The 20,097-nt window shown below is 39.8% G+C and overlaps 3 protein-coding genes and 1 long non-coding RNA gene across 5 annotated transcripts; 3 read left to right on the forward strand and 1 right to left on the reverse strand.

Annotated features, from left to right (window-relative positions):
- Positions 1–6,230: 6,230 nt before the first annotated feature.
- On the forward strand, positions 6,231–7,133 carry LOC130704323 (cuticle protein 18.6-like). The gene is made up of 3 exons (XM_057525799.2): positions 6,231–6,305; positions 6,374–6,448; positions 6,535–7,133. Exons 1-3 carry the CDS (start codon positions 6,300–6,302, stop codon positions 6,940–6,942), a joined length of 489 nt encoding a protein of 162 aa, XP_057381782.1. The 5' UTR covers positions 6,231–6,299; the 3' UTR covers positions 6,943–7,133.
- A 2,718-nt stretch (positions 7,134–9,851) lies between these two features.
- Positions 9,852–10,816, forward strand: LOC130704325 (cuticle protein 18.6-like). Its single transcript, XM_057525800.2, has 3 exons — positions 9,852–9,982; positions 10,062–10,142; positions 10,240–10,816. Exons 1-3 carry the CDS (start codon positions 9,977–9,979, stop codon positions 10,636–10,638), a joined length of 486 nt encoding a protein of 161 aa, XP_057381783.1. The 5' UTR covers positions 9,852–9,976; the 3' UTR covers positions 10,639–10,816.
- A 276-nt stretch (positions 10,817–11,092) lies between these two features.
- On the reverse strand, positions 11,093–12,379 carry LOC130704327 (uncharacterized). 2 transcript variants are annotated; one of them, XR_009004930.2, is made up of 5 exons: positions 11,970–12,379; positions 11,668–11,868; positions 11,522–11,603; positions 11,365–11,460; positions 11,093–11,271 (listed from the first exon to the last, which is right to left on the reverse strand). It is a non-coding gene; the product is annotated as an uncharacterized LOC130704327 (long non-coding RNA). The 2 variants fall into 2 exon arrangements; XR_009004929.2 differs by having other exon boundaries at positions 11,668–11,888.
- Positions 12,380–18,317: 5,938 nt separating this feature from the next.
- LOC130703745 (chitotriosidase-1-like) lies at positions 18,318–20,097 on the forward strand. The gene is made up of 4 exons (XM_057525195.2): positions 18,318–18,457; positions 18,520–18,981; positions 19,058–19,774; positions 19,873–20,097. Exons 1-4 carry the CDS (start codon positions 18,340–18,342, stop codon positions 20,043–20,045), a joined length of 1,470 nt encoding a protein of 489 aa, XP_057381178.1. The 5' UTR covers positions 18,318–18,339; the 3' UTR covers positions 20,046–20,097.

The following is a 20,097-nucleotide window of genomic DNA, read 5'->3' on the forward strand; positions in this document are numbered from 1 at the left end:
AATGATAAGAGAATGGTGGATGTGTAAAATACCAGAGTGTACTGGCTACGTGGTACTGAAACAAACCAGGTCCCAAGTAAAAAAATCACGCCCGACTAAATAAGCCCTACTTTTATTATTTTCTGTTTTCACGGGCTGAGAACTGAACAAATGTGTCTCGCGCAAGTATCTTCCGGTAGTTAAGGCAATCGGGGCCGAACGCCGATCCCTAACTGCTAGCTAGGTCGCTGTGAAAAATTAAACAGGGAAAACCAGAGAAGAAGAAGAGATGGGTAACTCCATACTAAAAACGTGGGCAGTTTTCTGACACCTTTTGGCTGACATTAGCGCCATTCTACGACTGGGAGAAACGTTTTTGTACATTTCCAACCCTTTTTTGTAACTCAGAAGGGTAATTTTGGTGCCATTTGCCATTTTTTTTCATGGTACTTTAGTAGTATAGGATTAAAATAGGTTGATGAATAAATCTTCAATTACTTGAGTAAATAAAATCAAAAACATACAATATGATCTATATACTTTGTTTCTCACGCTAGATGGCGTAGAGTTCTTTGCATTTTCTCCCAATGGTCATGAAGTATGGCAATCCGTTTTACCCCCCAAAAAAAAAAAAAAAAATATTGGCCTTTTTTTCTTTTCTACAGCTATGGCCATCTAGCGACCAGATTCCTATTTAATTTTCTCATTCATTCCTTCAGATATGGATTGGATATGGTTACTTGAACAATGGATATGCAAATGCAGTACAGCTGATTTATGTTTCACATGGTCAGTTGGAGATTTCCCAGGCAAAATTTCTAGTAACTCAGCATTTGGTACCATCTTTACTATATTTTTATAAGTATCCTGCATGTCTCATTAATTAAGATTTAAATCCTTTTATAGATTGTCACATCAGTGAGCAAGGTTCAGTTAAGGGATTGAGAGCCATCAGTGACTATAACACCTAGCCCATATTCAAATTGTAGCACTTGATTGCTGCCACTGATTCTTCAAAATGCCTATCTTGTATGGAATGCTTGACAGCCAAATGGTACTCCAACATCACATTAATATCAATTGTTTACTTTATTTACATTTATTAAAAATTTTTGAAGGAATGATTTAAACAAATGCCAAAGGTGAGACATGCTGGAAAAGCTTGATATGAATGTGTAGATGTAGTTTTGGAATTCAGAGGTGCAGCTGGCTGTTGGGTAAAACTTCATTTAAATTTTGTTTCAATTCAATATGCTTTAGTTACTATTTGTGTGATTACGCGAAGGATTGCGCCATCCAGGCAATGTGGATATTCTGCCATGTACATGATAAACCAAGGATTCTTCGTCAACATCCAAGATGTTACTCCCTGGTAATGCTTTTCTGCTGAGTTTGTTTAGTTTTCTAATTTTAATCGTCATGTTGTATTAGTAAACTACTGTTGGCAGAAAAGCTGATACAGTGGGAAAACAGTTATGGCAAGTGCAATGAATAAATCACCATAGGTCAGTTGTCTTGCCTTGACAATTGCAACGAAGATGAATCGTGGAGTCAAAAACATTAAAAAGTAGTGCTATTTAAAATTTTTAAATTGTTTTAATGGGTGTATCGCTAAGTGCTGATACATGTGTAGAACATGTTGGAATTCATGTCATCCTGGAGAGGACTAAAAAAACGAGCTTTATCCACGAAGCAGCTCATTAATCATGTCCCAAACGATTGTCTGCGTCAGCCAGCAATCTTTCAATGGCTAACAAGCATTTAATAGTTTTGAAAATCGCGGTTTGCACTCCCTAAGGCGACATTTCTTAATCCTCACCTGTCAATAGATTTGAGTGCAACCATTTCTATTCTGAACTGTCGCCTACGAAATTCTTTTTCCATAAAACCAGATGATATGATGTTATAATGGAAATTGTTGTCAACATTGCCGAGATCAGGTACATTGTTTACCTTAACGTTTAGTGATCAAAACAACCAACTTTGTAACCTCTCTGTTTTTTATGGTGCATGGAACGTCCACCGGAAAGCCCATGGAAGATCTCTGTGTCCAACACGAAGGGTTCTTCCAAACTTTCGTATTCAAGTTTTGGCTATGGTGATCATTTGCAACTGCATAGCCTTTTAGAAGCTCCTGCCAGGAATCTACAGGAATATGGCAGATGATGAATTTATGTACCATATGTAAGCGATATCAATAAGAACGTCTTATGCTTATCTATGTTTTATTTTCTTAATTTAGATTAATAGCAATAGTGAACCTGCGAAGGTTTCTGGTTGGGATGTGATGGCGAAAAGTTATAATAATTTGAAGTACGGAATTGAATTTACCTCCATCAGTCGCCTGTGTATTTCCGCGTATTACGGTATTAATTATTTAAAAATTGAAGTGCATATCTGGGCTCCCTTCCTTTCCGTAGCCCCGTTTCCCCTTGACTCGTAATAAGCCCGTAGGGGGTCATGCCCCTACTGTACGGTATATATAAAAATAACATATACCGAGGTTTGGAGGGCTCTGGCCGGAAAGGGGACGTGGGGGTCCGCGTAGTCCGATGATGTGTTCACGGAGGGCGACGTGGCTACCCACAAATCCGAACTAAAGGTTAATCGCTCCTGTAAAAATGTTCCAAATCTTCGGCTCTTCTTCCGGCTTCTCTTAGCCAATCACCGGGTAATCTCCCCGGTGGGTCAACAAGGCAGTGTCTCCCCCTGCCTGGGTTGACGGCAACTTTTGAAAGGACTATTATGCCTTTTTAAAGTTGCAAAAATAATTGTAATGTGCAGAGAATTGTCAATAAAATTTTTTTTATAAAATATTTTTTCCAAAATTTGTTTCTTTCATTGTCTGTTTTCGCTGTGTTCACACATTACGTTTATCAACTTTTTTTTTTTTTAGCTTGCTCGCATGGAAGCACTGTTTCCATTGGTTTATCGTTTATCTGTAAGCATTCATTTATTATCCAGGGATCGAACCGGGATGTTCGGCATACCACGCCGATGCTCTACCAATGAGGCATGAATCATGTGATGTCAAGTTGGCTTTTTTCTAGTCGCTTGCGGACTTGCATTTACACTTAGAATAAGATGAAATGCAATACTGCAATATTCTCTTCTACATTTATTCTGCTTCATTTTTATACATTTATTGAGGTTTGAACCCTAGGTAACACATATCACAGCTAAAGGCTCTACCACAGAGCTATGGACCTTATGAAAGCAATAGACAGATAAACATATATTTGTGAAAGACTGCATAAACATCCTAGACGATAACATATGATATGCGATAATAAAAAACTTAGATATATCTCGTGGCTCAATGTTAGAGCATCGGCGTTGCACGCTGAATGTCGGGGGATCGGTTCCAATACGAGTAAAATAAAATACAAATTTAAAATTATTTCAGAAAATACGCAGGTATTACACGTTATTCCTTGAATTTAAGTTGAAGAATTCAAAGAGTGTAATAAATAATAGTTGAATACTTACAGATAAACGATAAACCTATGGGAATAATGGATACCTCACGGTGGCAAAAACAATAACGATGAATTGAGCAAGCTAAATAAAAAAAAAAGTTGATAAACGTAATGTGTGAACACAGCGAAAACAGACAATGAAAGAAACAAATTTTGGAAAAAATATTTTATAAAAAAAATTTTATTGACAATTCTCTGCACATTAGAATTATTTTTGCAACTTTAAAAAGGCATAATAGCCCTTTCAAAAGTTGCCGTCAACCCAGGCAGGGGGAGACACTGCCTTGTTGACCCACCGGGGAGATTACCCGGTGATTGGCTAAGAGAAGCCGGAAGAAGAGCCGAAGATTTGGAACATTTTTACAGGAGCGATTAACCTTTAGTTCGGATTTGTGGGTAGCCACGTCGCCCTCCGTGAACACATCATCGGACTACGCGGACCCCCACGTCCCCTTTCCGGCCAGAGCCCTCCAAACCTCGGTATATGTTATTTTTATATATACCGTACAGTAGGGGCATGACCCCCTACGGGCTTATTACGAGTCAAGGGGAAACGGGGCTACGGAAAGGAAGGGAGCCCAGATATGCACTTCAATTTTTTAAATATCAAATACCGTCTCGGGAATCCGAATGAAGTATAGAAATGTCATGTCATCCATCCAATCATTACAATTTATTCAGTGTCTTGCCCCAACCAAGAATCTTTTCAGATCCAATGTTACTAATAACCTATACTGAGAAAAGAAAAACAACACCATTAAGCATCTCAATTGTTGCTCATGTGACTTACATGACTCATAGATTCAACTTCTGGCAGAAGCTTGGGAAAGGCCATACAAATTGCAGATGAAAATCATTGTATAAGGCTCTTGAATGAAAAAATAGCACCCGTAGAATGTTGCATTGTTAATAGTAGTGTTCCCAGTATGAAAATCCTTTCCTATTGGATAAATTTTTTTTTTGTAGATTAGACATGGTTGGCTTTCATCATAAATTCTGTTCATCCTAAAATCCTGTATGATGTTCATCGCTGCAATGCCAGCGAAGTGAAACATCTTTAGGGCCATTTAAGTACCCAGCTTCACCAACACTCTGTACGTAAAGGACAAGTTGTTCTTTTGCAAGAGAAGCAGAATTATTTGAGGCTTCTAGCTCTGACAGAACTATAAAGGATTGCTGTTATACAAGATTCATTTACACAAGATGGTACTTCTCATTAGACAATGTGCATACTCTATTACTTTACCTCATACCTTAATGGTAATGCACCCTCAGTGTTTTTTCAACTGTAGGCTCACTCTTTCATCCTGTAACACTTCCAGACTTGACTTGATCTCCCACTAAAATTCTGTGAATGCAAAATAATAGCATTAAAAATACTTTTTCTATAGACAAAAAACCGAAAAGTACCTAATCCATGTTGATGTTGAACTCATGCCATTTCTGGGTTTCCGTACCACACCCATTTTTGGCAGTCTTTATGGTAATATTAATCAAAGTCACATGTACCACTATGAAATGGATGTTGAAAAGCAAATAAAAACCTATTGAGATGGATATCAGGAGAATCACAATAGATCTCAATCAACTTCAGTTATTTTTTTCCCTATAGTACTTAGTGACATAACATAAGAGATACACTTGCCTCAATTCAGAACCATAGACCAATGAAAAAGAACACAGAAATGTAGCTGTGAAAGCAGATCACTTTAAAACACAGGATCAGGTATAGATCACCTAAGAGTTGACCTAAAATGCAAAGGCAAAAATATTGGGCACGATTGCAGTTTACCAAACATACTAGCAAAATAAAATAATTATCGAAGAAAAACATTTGCACACTTGGATTGCAGAATGGGTAAGTTTGATGCAATCTATGGCAATCCGTTTTACCCCCCCCCCCCCCCCCCAAAAAAAAAAAAAAAAAAAAAAAATAATAGCGGCCTTTCTTTTTGTTTTACTGCTATCGACCGGTAGATGGCGATAGTAAACTGCGGTAATGGTGGATTGCCATATGGTGAAACCATATTTATAGAAATTGGCTCCTGGCCGTCAACAAAGTAGCCAACAATACCGTGCCATCTAGCGTCAGATGCATACTTGAAATGTGGCTTTAACTGAAAAAGCTCATAAAATTTTGTTTGCTTCTCTTATTATTTCAATGCTGTTCACAAAGTAATAGCGACTAACAGGACATGGAAGGTTAAGGATTTAGCGGAAGCTGGTTTACAAAAACGAAAAGCTTCCCCTTCGTTCCTCTGCCGGAATAAAATTACGAACGATTACAATTTCCTTCGAGCTATTTGTTCTGTATAAATTTGTTTTCTCATTCAATGGTCTTACTTTAATGATCTGGAATCTGGGAATCTGATCGGCACATTTTTTTTAAACTTGAAGTACGAGAAACTAGCTCTTTTCCAGAGTGTATCAAGAATTTGCGACAGTAGGCTATGACCGTTAATTATATTTAAGCTGCCTTGTTTCAAGTTAGTCAAACATTAAAGTAAATCGAGTGTAGGGATAACTGTTTCACTAGAGGAACAGGGCTTAAATGAAATGGAAAGCAGCTGGTATCGTGACTTGAAGCTGGAGACTAATTGCAACATTCCTCTGCAAAACGAGTTCCAAAAAAACTCGGAAAAAAGAAGACTGAGGCAGCTTCGCTTTTCCCCTCACGTTTTGGTTTCACCAACGCCCTTCTCCGTATAACTGAATTGTTTCATCGAGTTATATGGGAAAACAATAGCAATAGCAGCGTTCGCAGTGTAGTATATAAAGGAAAAGCTGAAGCAGTCAAAAGTATCAGTTTTCCTATTTTCCTTCGTTCTTAGCAGCTCCAACATGAAGGTAAGAATTAAACAGTTTGACAGAAAATAAAAAATTGAAATATTTTGTTTTCTGGAACCAATGGCTAGATCACAATCCTCGTCGTTTTCGTCATGACTGTTGCTGTCCAAGGTTACCAGTCTTACAGAACATCAGAATACAACGTGAGGCCTGTTACGTTAACAATTTTTAAAAATTATTTATTTCGTTACAATGTGAACTAATGGATCGATGTGCGTATTTCGTTTAGTCACCTATGCCATACAGTTTCTCCTGGGATGTTAACGACTATGCCTCCAGGAACAATTACGCTCATTCCGAGAGCAGTAACGGCAAGGCAGTCACCGGCTCTTATAGTGTCGCTCTCCCCGACGGCCGCACTCAGTACGTTACTTACAGAGCTGACCACAACGGATACGTCGCTGATGTGAAGTACGAAGGAGAGGCCAAATATCCTGAATACAGGCCAACATCATCGTATTCCTTCCCGTCTTACAAAGCTCCTGCTCGATCCTACTCTGCTCCTGCCTACAGAGCTCCAGCCTATGCTGCTTATAGTGCTCCGGCTTACCCGGCACCTGCTGTTCAAGGAAAAAGAGGTTATGTTGCTGCGCCAGGTTATAATACTCAATCCGCATCTATTGCATACCGAGGCTAAATAGTAGATAAAAAAATCAGTTTCGTATTGCAACAGATAACTACGAGACGTCGATTTTGATTTAAGTCTATTGAATATACTACGGCCATATAGTATGCCGTTATATGTGATGATTAAATGCTTAGGCAAAGAGCTGTATGATACTCTTCTATATCCAATTCGAAATAAAATTATCATATCTACTAAAACAAAATCTCTCTTTTCTGCGCTGAAGCCATGATCGCAAACAATCCTAATCAAATACTCTATATCGGCTTCGGCTGTATGAGTGTTTACTCTGGATTTGGTTAGCATCAAATGATCAATAAAATCGTATCAAACGATCAATAAATCGTTGGTAATTTGGTACTTTCATAGACAGGTAATGCCGATGGGTTATTTCAATCAAAGAACACTTAATGTTTAGAATTTTTCCTGTATAAGACTGTGTTAGTCCTATCGGTACGGTATCAGATTGCATGATGCTTCAACCCGAAGCGTCTCCAGAAAAGAAAGAATCGCATTCGTGGCAGCACTCTAGATCGAATTCTGGTGGCCATACGCCAATAAATATAGGTCAGTTTTTTTTAAATACGGATTTTCAGACATTGCTCATTGCTGGCGAAACTGATTGCCACTTTCCCGTATATAAATTGTTTCTCAAGCAGCTGACAAATTGGTTACACCCTCAAAGTCAAAACCTGAGGGCGTGTTCAGTATCCGAACAAAAACCAGTTACCGGAGGATCTGATCTTGAGTCCTGGTACGCAAAGCTCCCCTTTCCATAGAAACCTATAACGCTGTAATACCAACCCATGACAACATATATTGAGGCTTTATTTTGCTCTCAAAGATTCTTGTCCCTCGATTATGACGACAACTCATGCCATGCCAATTTGTCACTATTCATTTATACTACAAAGTGCTATAATATTATGGCAACTACCTACACTGTGATGAAACCAATACTACCTTACGCTCAATGAAACGTAACAAACTCAACAGTCCTACACCGGCATGTAGCTATAACTCCAGGTAGAGTCATGTGTCATCCCTTAACAATATTATAGTTTCACTACATCTACGCTGGTGCCGCGTTATAAATTAAAAAAGTCCTACTCCGAGCTACTATGCAGAAGCCTGGTTGTTGTGTAGTGATCGAGTTACGCAACCGAATCCAGTACTACAGCTTTTCCTTTACACAAAGTTCATGGCTATTAATGTGTCTAATCTGTGGACCGCTTGGCACGTCCTTGCTAAGTATGCGTTTCTCCTGATGCCAAACTTGGACTTTCGGATGGATAACGTTAGTTATTAGATTGCTTGTGGTTTTGGCACCGTACATGCTCTGCAGTGTGCAATCATGTCTTTCGAGACATTCTATGTCACCACAGGGCCCTAATTGCCTGGTTTTGAACCGTGTCCAAAGCGTCGACGTTCCAACACATTGTATGCCTTGACGATAAAATCTTGAGAAATAGCTTTTTGACATATTTTGAAGGGCGTTTTTCCAGTTCAAAGTTGCCTGTCAAGTTTCGACACAAACTTAGTGTCAATCCTTGACACATCGGTAAGAAGTCTGGAATGCTTCTTTATAACAACGAGCCAATTTACTTTCGTTTATTATCGGAACGCAGACGTCTTTGGAACATTACTCATGGCAGCTGCTCTGGTTGAACACTTGCTTTCATTCGCAACTAATGTCACCAAAAGGTTAAATAAATTTTTTTTTGCTGGCGAGCTTATCTTGATGGTGCCAGCCGACTTAACGTCGCAGCCGTCGCCCTTTACAGTCGCGACGGATAGGCGTCAGGTTGGCAAGCGCACTACTTGTTGTGGTGATAGCCATACAAAGCTATCATTCGGGAGTTAGGTTTTTTTTTGCGGGGTTAGAGGGCGCGGTCGATCAAATGGTGATAAAAGTAACGCCTTATTTTCACTCCTGTAGTCTGCAAGCGTAATGATGGAAAGCCAAAATTCCCAATGTAACTCGCATCCGTAGTTTGAAAGGCCTTGACTTACTGAATCCAATGTGATGGATGATATAAACCCAAAATTTAAAGCTTCGTAGTTGGTTAGAAAAAGTTGTCTATCGTGAAATTCAATGCCACAAGATGATATGCCCTACGAAAATTCATTTTGCAATAGGGTGGACTGATGCCATCTTATGACTTGACCGCTTGAACATCCGATATTCAATCGAGAATCCGCTTAACTATTGCCCTCACCTGTAATTCTTTGTTAATTATGCGCTAGAACTATCTTAGCGTGTTACTATCAAAATGAGAATTTCGAACTCTATGAAAAAATGTAAGGAAAACTTTACGTAAACTCATTTCAGTTTATACGATGTTGCACAGAGGTTGCAGTTTTCAAAGATTTTGAATTCACGAACGTGTCTGTTGAGTAAGTCATTGCTAAATGGCACTAATTGGTCGCTTAGTCATGTTTAACTTTGCAATTACTCAACCATACGCAACAAAAACAAGATTGCCGTGCCATTTTTTGCGCTACTGCGTAAGTTCCAAATAAAACTGATGCATATTTATTAAGCATTCTGAGACTGCTTCGCGATTCGCTTTTTTTGGAACATTTGCTTTGCATCAAGTTGTACGAAATTTTGTACAATTTTTTTGCCGCAGCCAATCAACGAAGACAATAAAAGTATCTATGTGATTTCATTTCGACAACATTGAGCGGTTTATGAAATTAAACGTCGGAGATATCGCATCCAATACAGGAGTGAAATTAAATCTGATGGAAAGCAACTAATTTCGTGAGCTGGAGCTGAAGCGTGGTCGATACATTTCGATATGAAACCTGTTCTGGCAACAACAACAACAAAAAAAGAACGTAACAAACGAGTAGGTTCACTTTCCCCTTTAGATTCATTTACTTAACGCCTTTTTCTGTGTAGCCGTTGTGGAGCCATGGCTTAACTTTATAACAATTCCAGTTCAACAAATGGCGTTTCTGATCTAGTATATAAGGGTCGAACTCATTTAATCAAAAGCATCAGTTGTCTCATTGCATCAGTCGTTCAAACAGCTCCAAAATGAAGGTAAAAAATAATTAACACAAATTTAATTTTTGTACAATGATTCAGACTACTGATGAACTGCTTTTGAATTAACGGACAGTTCACAATCCTCGCCGTATTCTTCACCATTGCTGCCGTTCAAAGTTACCAGCAACAGTCTTACAAAACAATTGAATACAACGTGAGGGCCTATTTTCTTGCATTATCAACAATTCTCCCCAGTTATTAATTCGTTTGTAACACGAAATTAATGGTTCGATTTGCGCGTTTCATTCTAGTCACCTATGCCTTACAGCTTCGCTTGGGATGTGAATGACTATGCTTCCAGGAACAATTACGCCCATTCGGAAAGCAGTAACGGCAAGGCAGTTACCGGCTCTTATCGTGTCGCCCTTCCCGATGGCCGCACTCAGTATGTTACATACCGAGCTGACCACAATGGATACGTCGCTGATGTGAAGTACGATGGAGAGGCCAAATATCCTGAATACAGACCAACATCATCGTATTCTTTCCCCGCCTACCAAGCTCCTGCTCCATCCTACTCCGCGCCTGCCTACAGAGCTCCAGCCTATTCGACTTATAGCGCATCGTCCTACTCTGCACCTGCTCCAGGGAAAAGGGGTTATGTTGCTGCGCCAGGTTATTCCCAGTCTGGACCATTGTACAGAGGATGAATTTCCTAGATTTTCCCAGTTTCTACGCTGAATTTGTATGATATAATGCTTATCATAGATAATTCGCTAAACGCTTTGGTGATCAAAACTCTATGCGACAAAATGTATAAGAAAAATATTTAACACGGAGTCAAACTTGTGTTACCATTCGAAATAAAAAGTATATGGGGCTATTTAACTTAAGCCAGCGATTTTCTAATTCAATCTGTAGCACGGTTGGTGGGAGCGAGTTCATTACTTCGATCCCAATCACGTCCATGTGACACTGTGACACAGTGTCTCAAAATTTGTACAACAAGAAGTTTCTTAGCGCAAGCAGAAGCGGAAAAAAACATGTGCGTCATCACTTCTAGACAGAAGACGCGATCGCCATTCACCAAAGTCAATCATAAAATGAAACGAATAGCATTGCCGACTAATTGCTATTGACTGCTTGACTAGTTTAGCCCGAAAAACCAGAAAAAGCAAAAAAAAAAAAAAAAATAAATAAATCTATCGAAATTTGTGGAAGCTTACTATCAGCGGCACTTTCCATTTAGAAGAAATCGAAAACTGTCTGACTTACATGTTTCCGGCGATTACCATCACGAGCATGACGAACAAGGTTTCAGATTAAAGTTGTGGTTGCAGAACCTTAATAATAACAAATAATAAGGATGATATTATTTTATTGGGTAGAGTATAATGAATACGTAGACTGGCGAATAGCCAATATTAATTAATAACCTTTCAAGATATTGATTGCCCAACGTGGTGATTGTCCCATTATTGTAGAAAAGGTAACCACAATATTCACTCTTCATAGCGCCATGACATAGTGGTCTATTTTAAACAGGAAAACTGTAGTTTAAATGTCTGCAATACAATGTTTTGGGTAATATACCTTTTAACGGCCAATGTATCCTTCATTTTCTTATCTAATATAGCATGTGTTAGTTCAACTATTGATCAGCAGCGAACAGCAACTAATATAGGTACTTTTTATTAGTAATATAGGTTTTTTTTTTTAATTACAAAGAAGCTCCTTACCGGACTAATGTGCCAAAAAAAATTATTTGGAACTTGCCAATTCCAATACTTCGTAATTGAAAAAGCGTGCCACATTTATTTTGGATTTCAGTTGTCTTCATTCATCATTTCAGTTGTCTTCCAATTTCACAGTCAACTCCTCTTTGGTAGTTCCTCTTGGTTTGAGATATGCATATTTTTAGAAGCTGAAGCTTTTTGCATCTTAAGAAATGATAAAAAAGCTAGAGTTTTTAAAATCACAAAATATATGCAATTACTTAATGTGATATCAAAGAATAATACTGCACAGTAGTAAAAATTACCTCCGAGGTATAGTCACACTTTCACAAGTATGACTTGATGTGACATCTAATAATGTACATTACTTCTTGTACTATGCTTATTAACATCAATCACGATTGCCTTTGCACTTGCCATCATCTCCATTCGAAAACTTTTCACAGCAATCTAGCCATCTGATTCTACTTCAACCTAAACTTACAAATTTGGTTACATAGTTAATTAGGTGAACAATGGAAACACTTGACAGTGGGGCTCTTGCTTTAGCACAGATGTAATCACAAGCAATTCTGGTTACAAGTGACTATGTAATTCTGTTAAAAGCCATCAAGCAAATGTGACATGAAATAACAACATGCCATACAGACTACAGACTATACAGGTAAACAATGAAGATAGTACGGCACGAAGCCTCTTCTTGCTAATTACAATTTGCAACGTAGGAAATCCCATTTAGGTACTACAATGATCCTAGATCCTTACCGGTCAGACCTAGATCCTGACAGGATCGCCGGCTCGGGCCAGCATCAACCGTGTTCATAACAGCGCTTTTCGGGGAGGGTCAGATAGGTTAAGGGCTGCCTTTTATTGGCTCCACGCCCTATCGTATTTCAATCAGTTTGCCGAATCGGGGTGCGCAACCCGACAGCAAGCAATGGATTATTTGGTTGGTTCATTTATGGGTTGTTCATTTTTTTTTCTTTCGCACTATCTTTTAAAAATTAAGAATAAAAACAAGATTGATTCAAGAAGCTAATCCAACATTCATTTTTTTTAAACGCTGGACAAACCGAATGAGTTATTTCGTTTTCCAGTTTGTCCTGAAAGCAATTAGTATTAGTATACCTACACCAACCGATGTTTAAGTGAGATACCGATGTAAAGTGCGGAGTTACATTACCTAAAAACAAACCTCCCTACGTGATGCATGAAAGGTAACATAAGAAGGCAACGATCCATGAGCTGTGAATGTATAGTGAAGTTGCGTACTCAATTCGAGGTAAAGGTATGGTGCAATGACCATAATCCATAGTGCTTGAAGGGAAAACAAAGGTAAGGAAAAAGGGATCGGAGACGATATTTGTAAAACATACACTTCACAGCATAGTACGAAGTAAGAAAAATGCCGATTTGGCAATACTCCACCGTATCATCTTCTGATTTTCCATTATTCTAATGGGCGGAATCTCGGGGCTGGGCGGCGATCTAGTTGCTCCCTCGGCGATCTTGTAGCTCCCACGACGATCCTCGTTGGGCCTTTTCGGTCCTTTGGCCGGCCAATCTAGATACATAAAATACAAAAAAACACAATTAGTACACTTTAATTTATCACTGATACCTTTTTACGCGACGATCTTGTAGCTCCCGCGATGATCCTCGAAGTCCCGCGTCCTCTTCGGCTCCCGCAGATTGCCCTCCTGATCGCACAAAAACGAAAAGAAAAAACAAAAAAAAATTGCTTTTGAATAATTACATCACGGCAAGTTGCAGCTTAAATCTAACAGGCATCACAGACAGAAATAGGAACCACATTTCATAACAAAATTCCTGAAAAAGAAATTTATTATTAACAATAGTTCGTTAGTATTAGTAGTTGGGAGGTCTTAAGGATTGATGGGGCATTTGGAAATTGTGTGACATATTGAAAACATTCAGTTCATTATAGAGACACGGTTTGCGACCAAGGGCTACTGCTAAATAATGCATTAAATAGTGAAGTGAAATGGCCAGGGTAATGTTGTGCAAAAAGCAATGACTTAGCTAAGTGACCCAGTGAAATACAATATGGCATATGTAACTAAACTAAACGAGTGCAGAGGCAAGACCAAGTGTTGATGCAGTGCTTATTTAGTGCGTGATTGGTGTTTCCACAAATTACAAAAGGTATAGAATTGGTGAACGCAAAATTAATCGTTGTGAGAAAGTGTGAATCACTACACCGGTAATCAAAGCGATAAAACTACGGTAGTGCATATCGTGCAGGTGCGTGAGCTACTGAGCTGTAAAGGATAAAATGGTGTTTAATTCTTTATTTCCAATTGCCCAAGGTTATTTATCTATTTTAGGGGCACGAGCTTGAGTTCATCGAGGGGGAACGGCTATCTCCCGGAGTTCACGTGGAAATTAAAGTTTATATTACGGCTATCGGCCTTCAGAATTCTACCCCTACTCTAGACTTTTATTCCGGGAAAGCCAGGAAGGAACGTTTCGACGCGTATATAAGGCGGTAGCCAACACTACAATTCACAGTCTTGCAAGGATCTTCCACTGCAAATGATGCCTTGGCATCATCTTCGGACGCATCGCTCGTCAGGTATGTTAGTTTCCGCTTTGTCTTCTTCCTTTGTAATTTTTAGCAATAATTTTACGTAGCTATACTTTGTAAAATTAAAGCTCGAAATGTATTTAAGCTAAATTGCATTCGAAATTTTGTAATTGTTTAATGTAACTGTAAATGTGTGTAGATAGTCTGAATGTAAAACTAATTTTTGATACGCTTAAGTAATCGCGATCTCTCATTTCATTGCTCTATACAGGATTATTTAGTACTGCAATTTCGGCCGATTCCGGCCGACAAAATAACGTGTCCTGGTGTGTGAGTGGCTGCGCAATGTGTAAGTTGAAAGATGTTAGGCTAATATCAGTCACTAGTTGAATGATTTAGTCTGATGTATAATACCTTATGCCACCAATGCAGCTGTGTCGTAAATGATAGCCTAATTTTAATAGTGCATAGATGTCATTGCAAAACACGTTAACGTTCATACGAAGGGGGTTACAGGGGACGAGTGTATGGCGTGTACAACACTCGCGAAAAAACCAAAGGGTCGCATATATTGTTAGTTTCTCACAGCTAAAACAACACTTTTACTAGAAACGAGATCGAAAATGCTTCTGTTGTCATGGACGATTCTTCTGTCATTCTTGACATCTCTTTTGAGCGCCGATGCTTTACGCACGAAGAGGCGCCACTTTGAACAATCTCAGCGGAACCAATCTTCTGACGAACCAAATTTCGTTGTTAAAGACGAAGGCAAACACCAACCAGGAACCAATGAGGTAAAGTGGCTCATATCAAATGTATATATCATACATTAACTCAACAATTTTTGAGTTAGTGATACTCAAAAGACGAGATGGCCTTCAAATCAGAGGACGCTATTGTCATGCTTCAACGTTTGCTGACAGGTACTATAATGGAACAACTCCTTCAGTTCGACCTTCCAGACAAGCGTTGTTTTGAGAAAAGATCAAAATGAGGATGCCTCCTTGTGTGTGGGAGCATTGGTAGGGCCTTCTCACGTCCTCATTGCTGCTCACTGCGTTACAGGGTAATTGATTGTGTTCAACTGTTCACTGAATTCATCTAAAGTCGTTTGGAAAAGCAGGAACCCTACTGGTGACTTGAAAATGCGTTTAGGTGAATCGAATGTTAACCGTGAATCGAAGTTGTATTCTCGCATCGAATGGGACGTAGTCTTTGCCGCTATCCATCCGGAATACTATCCAGGCAAACTTAACAGTGACATTGCCATCATCAAATTTGAAGGCACTGTCAATTTTGTCGATAAGTACGTGCATCATAAAGTCATCGTTTAGTAAAATGTAATAATTTTCTTCTCGTTTCGTGAGCTATAGTCGTCACATTGCTCCCCGTTTGCATTCCTGAGAAGAAACAAAAACTCGCTGCCTCTCGTTACTTCCTGCTTGCTAGATGCGCTAGAAATGCATTGCGTGCCGGAGGAAAATACGGAGATATTCTAAAGGTTAACTGCGCTTACAATCATGGAGCACTTTCTTCTGCAAGATTAGCAACGTTTAATATTTTTACGAAATTAGGAAATAAAGGTACCTGTACTTGCTTATGAAGGTTGTTGGAGTAAATTGCGCAGTACACGACTTGGATTCAGCAACAAGTTGACTCCTGTGCGATAGAGGAGAACAACTTCCCTGCAACGTATGTTGGTTCTTGTGTTGGATGGATATATTTCCTAAAATGCTTTGTGGAACAGGATGATAATGGTAGTTAATTTGCGTGCGAGTTTTACGGTAGAGAGGTCCTGGTGGGTATCGTCATCTCTTGCGCCACTTATACTGAAGTGTCCGAGTCCTCCGACTGGGTCCAAGAAAATCTAAACGATTAATCATTCAGTTTTCTGGATTTTAATGTTATCTTAGTAAAGAGCCGACGACAATGAACGCAATTATAAAGAACTAACACTAGGTTTTGAATAATTTTACTTTCACTGTTATGCACTCTAGATTTCAGCCCTGTTTTACCCCTTTACTAGTTATAGACACATGTTTTAGCAGATGTTCTTGTAATCCATCTCAATATTATGAGAAATCGTCGCAATAGAATTCCCAGTGTAGGTGATGAATACAACGTGCTAGTAAACATTTTTCCTAAATTAACACTATTGAACAGAATCAGAGCGCTATTCTGAGACGACTGCACACCACGACTATTGGCGACACTAGTGTCTAAGCATCGACATCAGTATATAGAATATCGCCGCAAGTGGTTCTTTTTCTCTTCATGCTACCGGCAATTGTTTTGTTTTTGCTACCCCTTCCTCTTTCGACAGTTCCAGGAAAATGCTAATTGCCTAGGCAGAAATTCGTTAGCTGATCGACATCTTGGGGAAGGGGAGCAAAAATTCATGATGGCCGCTTGAAGAACTACACGCTTTCAATTATCGTTGAAAAATGAAATAAACTAATACAAGTACCAAAGAAGCTTACATCTATTATTTAAGGTTACACAGATGAACATTGGTATTAAATTCACCAAATTTCGTGGGTAACGGGAACATAAAATGCAAATATGAGTGCGCTATACCCAAAAACCAATTGCCAACATACCGTTATTACCGACGATGGGACGGTACAAAGGTGTTAATAAAATGTTTTCTGGGTTGAGTTGAACGATCCAGGGCACCGGTAGCTGATTCCTACACTGGGAGGCCTGGTTTCATGGCCTATAGCGAAATCCGCAGTGCTGCTCGCTCCAATAGCTGGCTAGTGTTCCAAGATCCCACTCAAGCAATCGGTCCCTATGCCGTATCGTCGACCAGCCCCAACACTTGGGTTGGTTACGACAATCTAGCCATGGCCACTGCCAAATCCAAATACATTCTGTCTAACGGATTGGGTGGAGGAATGGCATGGGACATCAGTATGGATGACTTCCAAAACACTTACCTCACTGGAGCCAACCCAATCGTGACAGCAATCTCTAATACCCTGAATTCCGTGACCATCTTCAACGACAACATGTTGTGTGATACTGGGTTGTACTTTAATCCTACGTGGCTGGTTTGGGCCAACGTCAACTGTGTCATTAGCGGTTGAATACCATGAATAACAGCTGTCGTGCAACAGCGTGAAAGTAATTTTGATACAATCTATATGTGTATTGTTGTATTGTATTGTTTACGTTTGTATTTTTCTTGGAATAACAATTGAACAACAGTAGCGCAATGAAAAATTGTGTTTGCTCCAAATTTTACAATTTTACCTGAGGACAGAATGAAACAACAGCTTTATGTTTCGTTATCCTTTTGTAGAGGGCAACGAACGTTAACGTCACACTTCCGCATCCGTATTCAACAAATGTGTCTAGTTTGACCTGGGTCTTTCAACTTATTACTGATGCGATGTCACCAACACATTTTCTACTGACTCACGTCATTTGCATCGACTGGCTGTCGATATTTTGTTTCTAAACAGCGCTTATAATATTTTGCGTCTCAGTTGTCACGTAGCTCACGGATGTAATGACGTCAATGGCCGTACGCATCTGCGTTGCCTCGAGTAGCAAATGCAGACTTTGCCGTTACTCTGTGTTTGCTATTTTAAATTTTATTTTCCAATGAAACCCTGAAAACAGGATGAAGGGTTGGGGGGGGGGTAAAGGGTGTATCTAGAACTCACACTCGGAAATGAAAAAAGCGATCATAGGACACACAACATTTTGTGTCTGTTATTCGCAGCAACACAGATGCGCACGACCACTGAGTCACAACATTCGTGAGCGACGAGAGCGTTGAAAGCAAAATGTTGTTAACGTTTCGTGAAAACAAAATGTTAAAATGTCTGTCGATGCTAATGGCGTGTGTCCGCAAACGGCTGTTTTCAAACAGTGATATGTCGAACGACCCAGGCCGAATTATTTACATTAAGTTCATTGAAGCTGCAGCTGTGTAGTTGTTGCTAACGAACTTTCACGGCGCACATGTGCGACTATAGGACGTCCGTTGTGTCATATTAAAGAACGATACACGCTAATGCTGTTGCGATTTCCCAACAGAGGGGACAAAAACGTATTTAAAGGCAAGCGCGTTTTGAATTTTTCAAAGTAAGTGCTTTAAGCTTTAACTGAAAGCAAGAATGAAACTGCTGCTGTGGTCGTGGACGGTCCTTTTGGCTCTGGTGTCGTCTCGTATCGACGCACAAAATTCGAATAATTTTATATGCTACTTTCCTAATTGGTCTCGATATCGTCCAGGTAAAGCAATACATCACTCCTATTTAAAATGTTATTATATCCTTTGCGCTTCAACATTAAAGGACTTGGCCAGTACACTGTTGACAACATCAATCCAAAATTATGCACCCATTTGGTTTACGCTTTTGCCGTCCTGGATGGGGCTACCAATAAGATAAAGGTGTACGATACCTGGTCAGACATCGATCTCGGCGGCTACCAGAAGTTTGTCGCTCTCAAGGCCCAGAACTCCAAGCTGAAAACTATGATTGCCATAGGAGGTTGGAACGATTCTAACGATGGCAGTGGCAAGTATTCCGCGCTGGTGGCCAGCTCGGCCAAAATCACTACATTTGTCAACTCGGTCGTGGCTCTCCTCCAATTGTACAAGTTCGACGGCTTGGATTTGGATTGGGAATATCCGTCGACTGCAGCTGACAAAGCTGGTTTTGCTAACCTTATCGTAGCCCTGAAAAATGCCTTTACACCGTTTGGTTTCCTGCTAAGCGCTGCAGTACCGGCGTCACAGTTCACCATTGATGCTGGTATTAAAACAACGCAAATCATTTCTTAGAAGAAAATCGATGATAGACTTCCTTTAATTGTTAATAACATTTATAGGTTATGACGTTGCTACAATGAGCCAGAACTTAAATTTTATCAACCTGATGACGTATGATTTCCATGGCGCTTCGTGGGAGCCAACAGTAGCTGACCACCACTCTCCTCTTCAAAAACGTTCAACGGACCCGACCAATTTCAACTCCAATTTTGCCGTTAACTATTGGATTACGAAAGGTATGCCCGCTTCCAAAATCAATATGGGTATACCTCTTTACGGAATGAGCTGGAAACTTACCTCCACCACCACTACACCACCGGCGCCGGCTTCTGGCGGTGGCGTCGCCGGACCCTACACTCAGACGGTTGGCTTCTTGGGTTACAATGAAATTTGCAGCGCTGTTCGCTCCAATGGTTGGCAAGTAGTCCAGGATCCTAGTCAAGCAATTGGACCATATGCCGTCTCGCAGACAAGTCCCAAAACGTGGGTTGGTTACGATGATCCGGCTATGGCCACTGTCAAGACAAACTACATCAAGTCAAAGGGATTAGGCGGAGCAATGGTCTGGGACATAAGTATGGATGATTTCCGCAATACTTGCGCCGCTGGAGCCAACCCTATCTTGACGGCAATTTCCAATACCCTTAACACTTCGTCAACCATACCTACTACACCATCAACTTTGACGACAACAATTCCAGGTGTCACGACAGTAATTCCAACCGTCACGACAGCTGTACCTGTAGCTCCAACAACAACTAAATCATCTGGAACTTGTAAGTTTATGAATTACGTATAAACGTATATGGAAATAAACTTTGCGTTGTTTTAGGCTTTCCATTAAATGCCTTTCTCTTTTGATTCGTTGTTCTAGTCGTTTGTCCAAGCCCAAATGGATTGTTTCCGGATCCAGCCTCTTGCTCCAGCTTCTATAATTGCGGCCACGGAACCCCATATCTCACGCAGTGCAGTGCTGGGACATATTTTAATCCCAATATGTTGTATTGCGACTGGCCATGGAATGTCAACTGTGCCACTAGTGGTTAGACAAGAATGTATGACAAGTCTTGCGGTGAAGGGTAAAAAATGGGTTTGATGC

The sequence above is a fragment of the Daphnia carinata genome, chromosome 8 (assembly GCF_022539665.2).
Source record: "Daphnia carinata strain CSIRO-1 chromosome 8, CSIRO_AGI_Dcar_HiC_V3, whole genome shotgun sequence".
Lineage (NCBI taxonomy): Eukaryota > Metazoa > Arthropoda > Branchiopoda > Diplostraca > Daphniidae > Daphnia > Daphnia carinata.

Excerpts from the sequence above, each read along its gene's own strand:
- LOC130704323 (XM_057525799.2), top strand. Across the intron at positions 6,449-6,534 it reads ACAGAACATCAGAATACAAC|TCACCTATGCCATACAGTTT; the intron begins GTGAGGCCTGTT and ends TATTTCGTTTAG.
- LOC130704325 (XM_057525800.2), top strand. Across the intron at positions 10,143-10,239 it reads ACAAAACAATTGAATACAAC|TCACCTATGCCTTACAGCTT; the intron begins GTGAGGGCCTAT and ends GTTTCATTCTAG.
- LOC130703745 (XM_057525195.2), top strand. The coding sequence starts at position 18,340 with ATGAAACTGCTGCTGTGGTCGTGGACGGTCCTTTTGGCTCTGGTGTCG. Across the intron at positions 18,458-18,519 it reads TTGGTCTCGATATCGTCCAG|GACTTGGCCAGTACACTGTT; the intron begins GTAAAGCAATAC and ends TCAACATTAAAG. Across the intron at positions 18,982-19,057 it reads ACAGTTCACCATTGATGCTG|GTTATGACGTTGCTACAATG; the intron begins GTATTAAAACAA and ends TAACATTTATAG.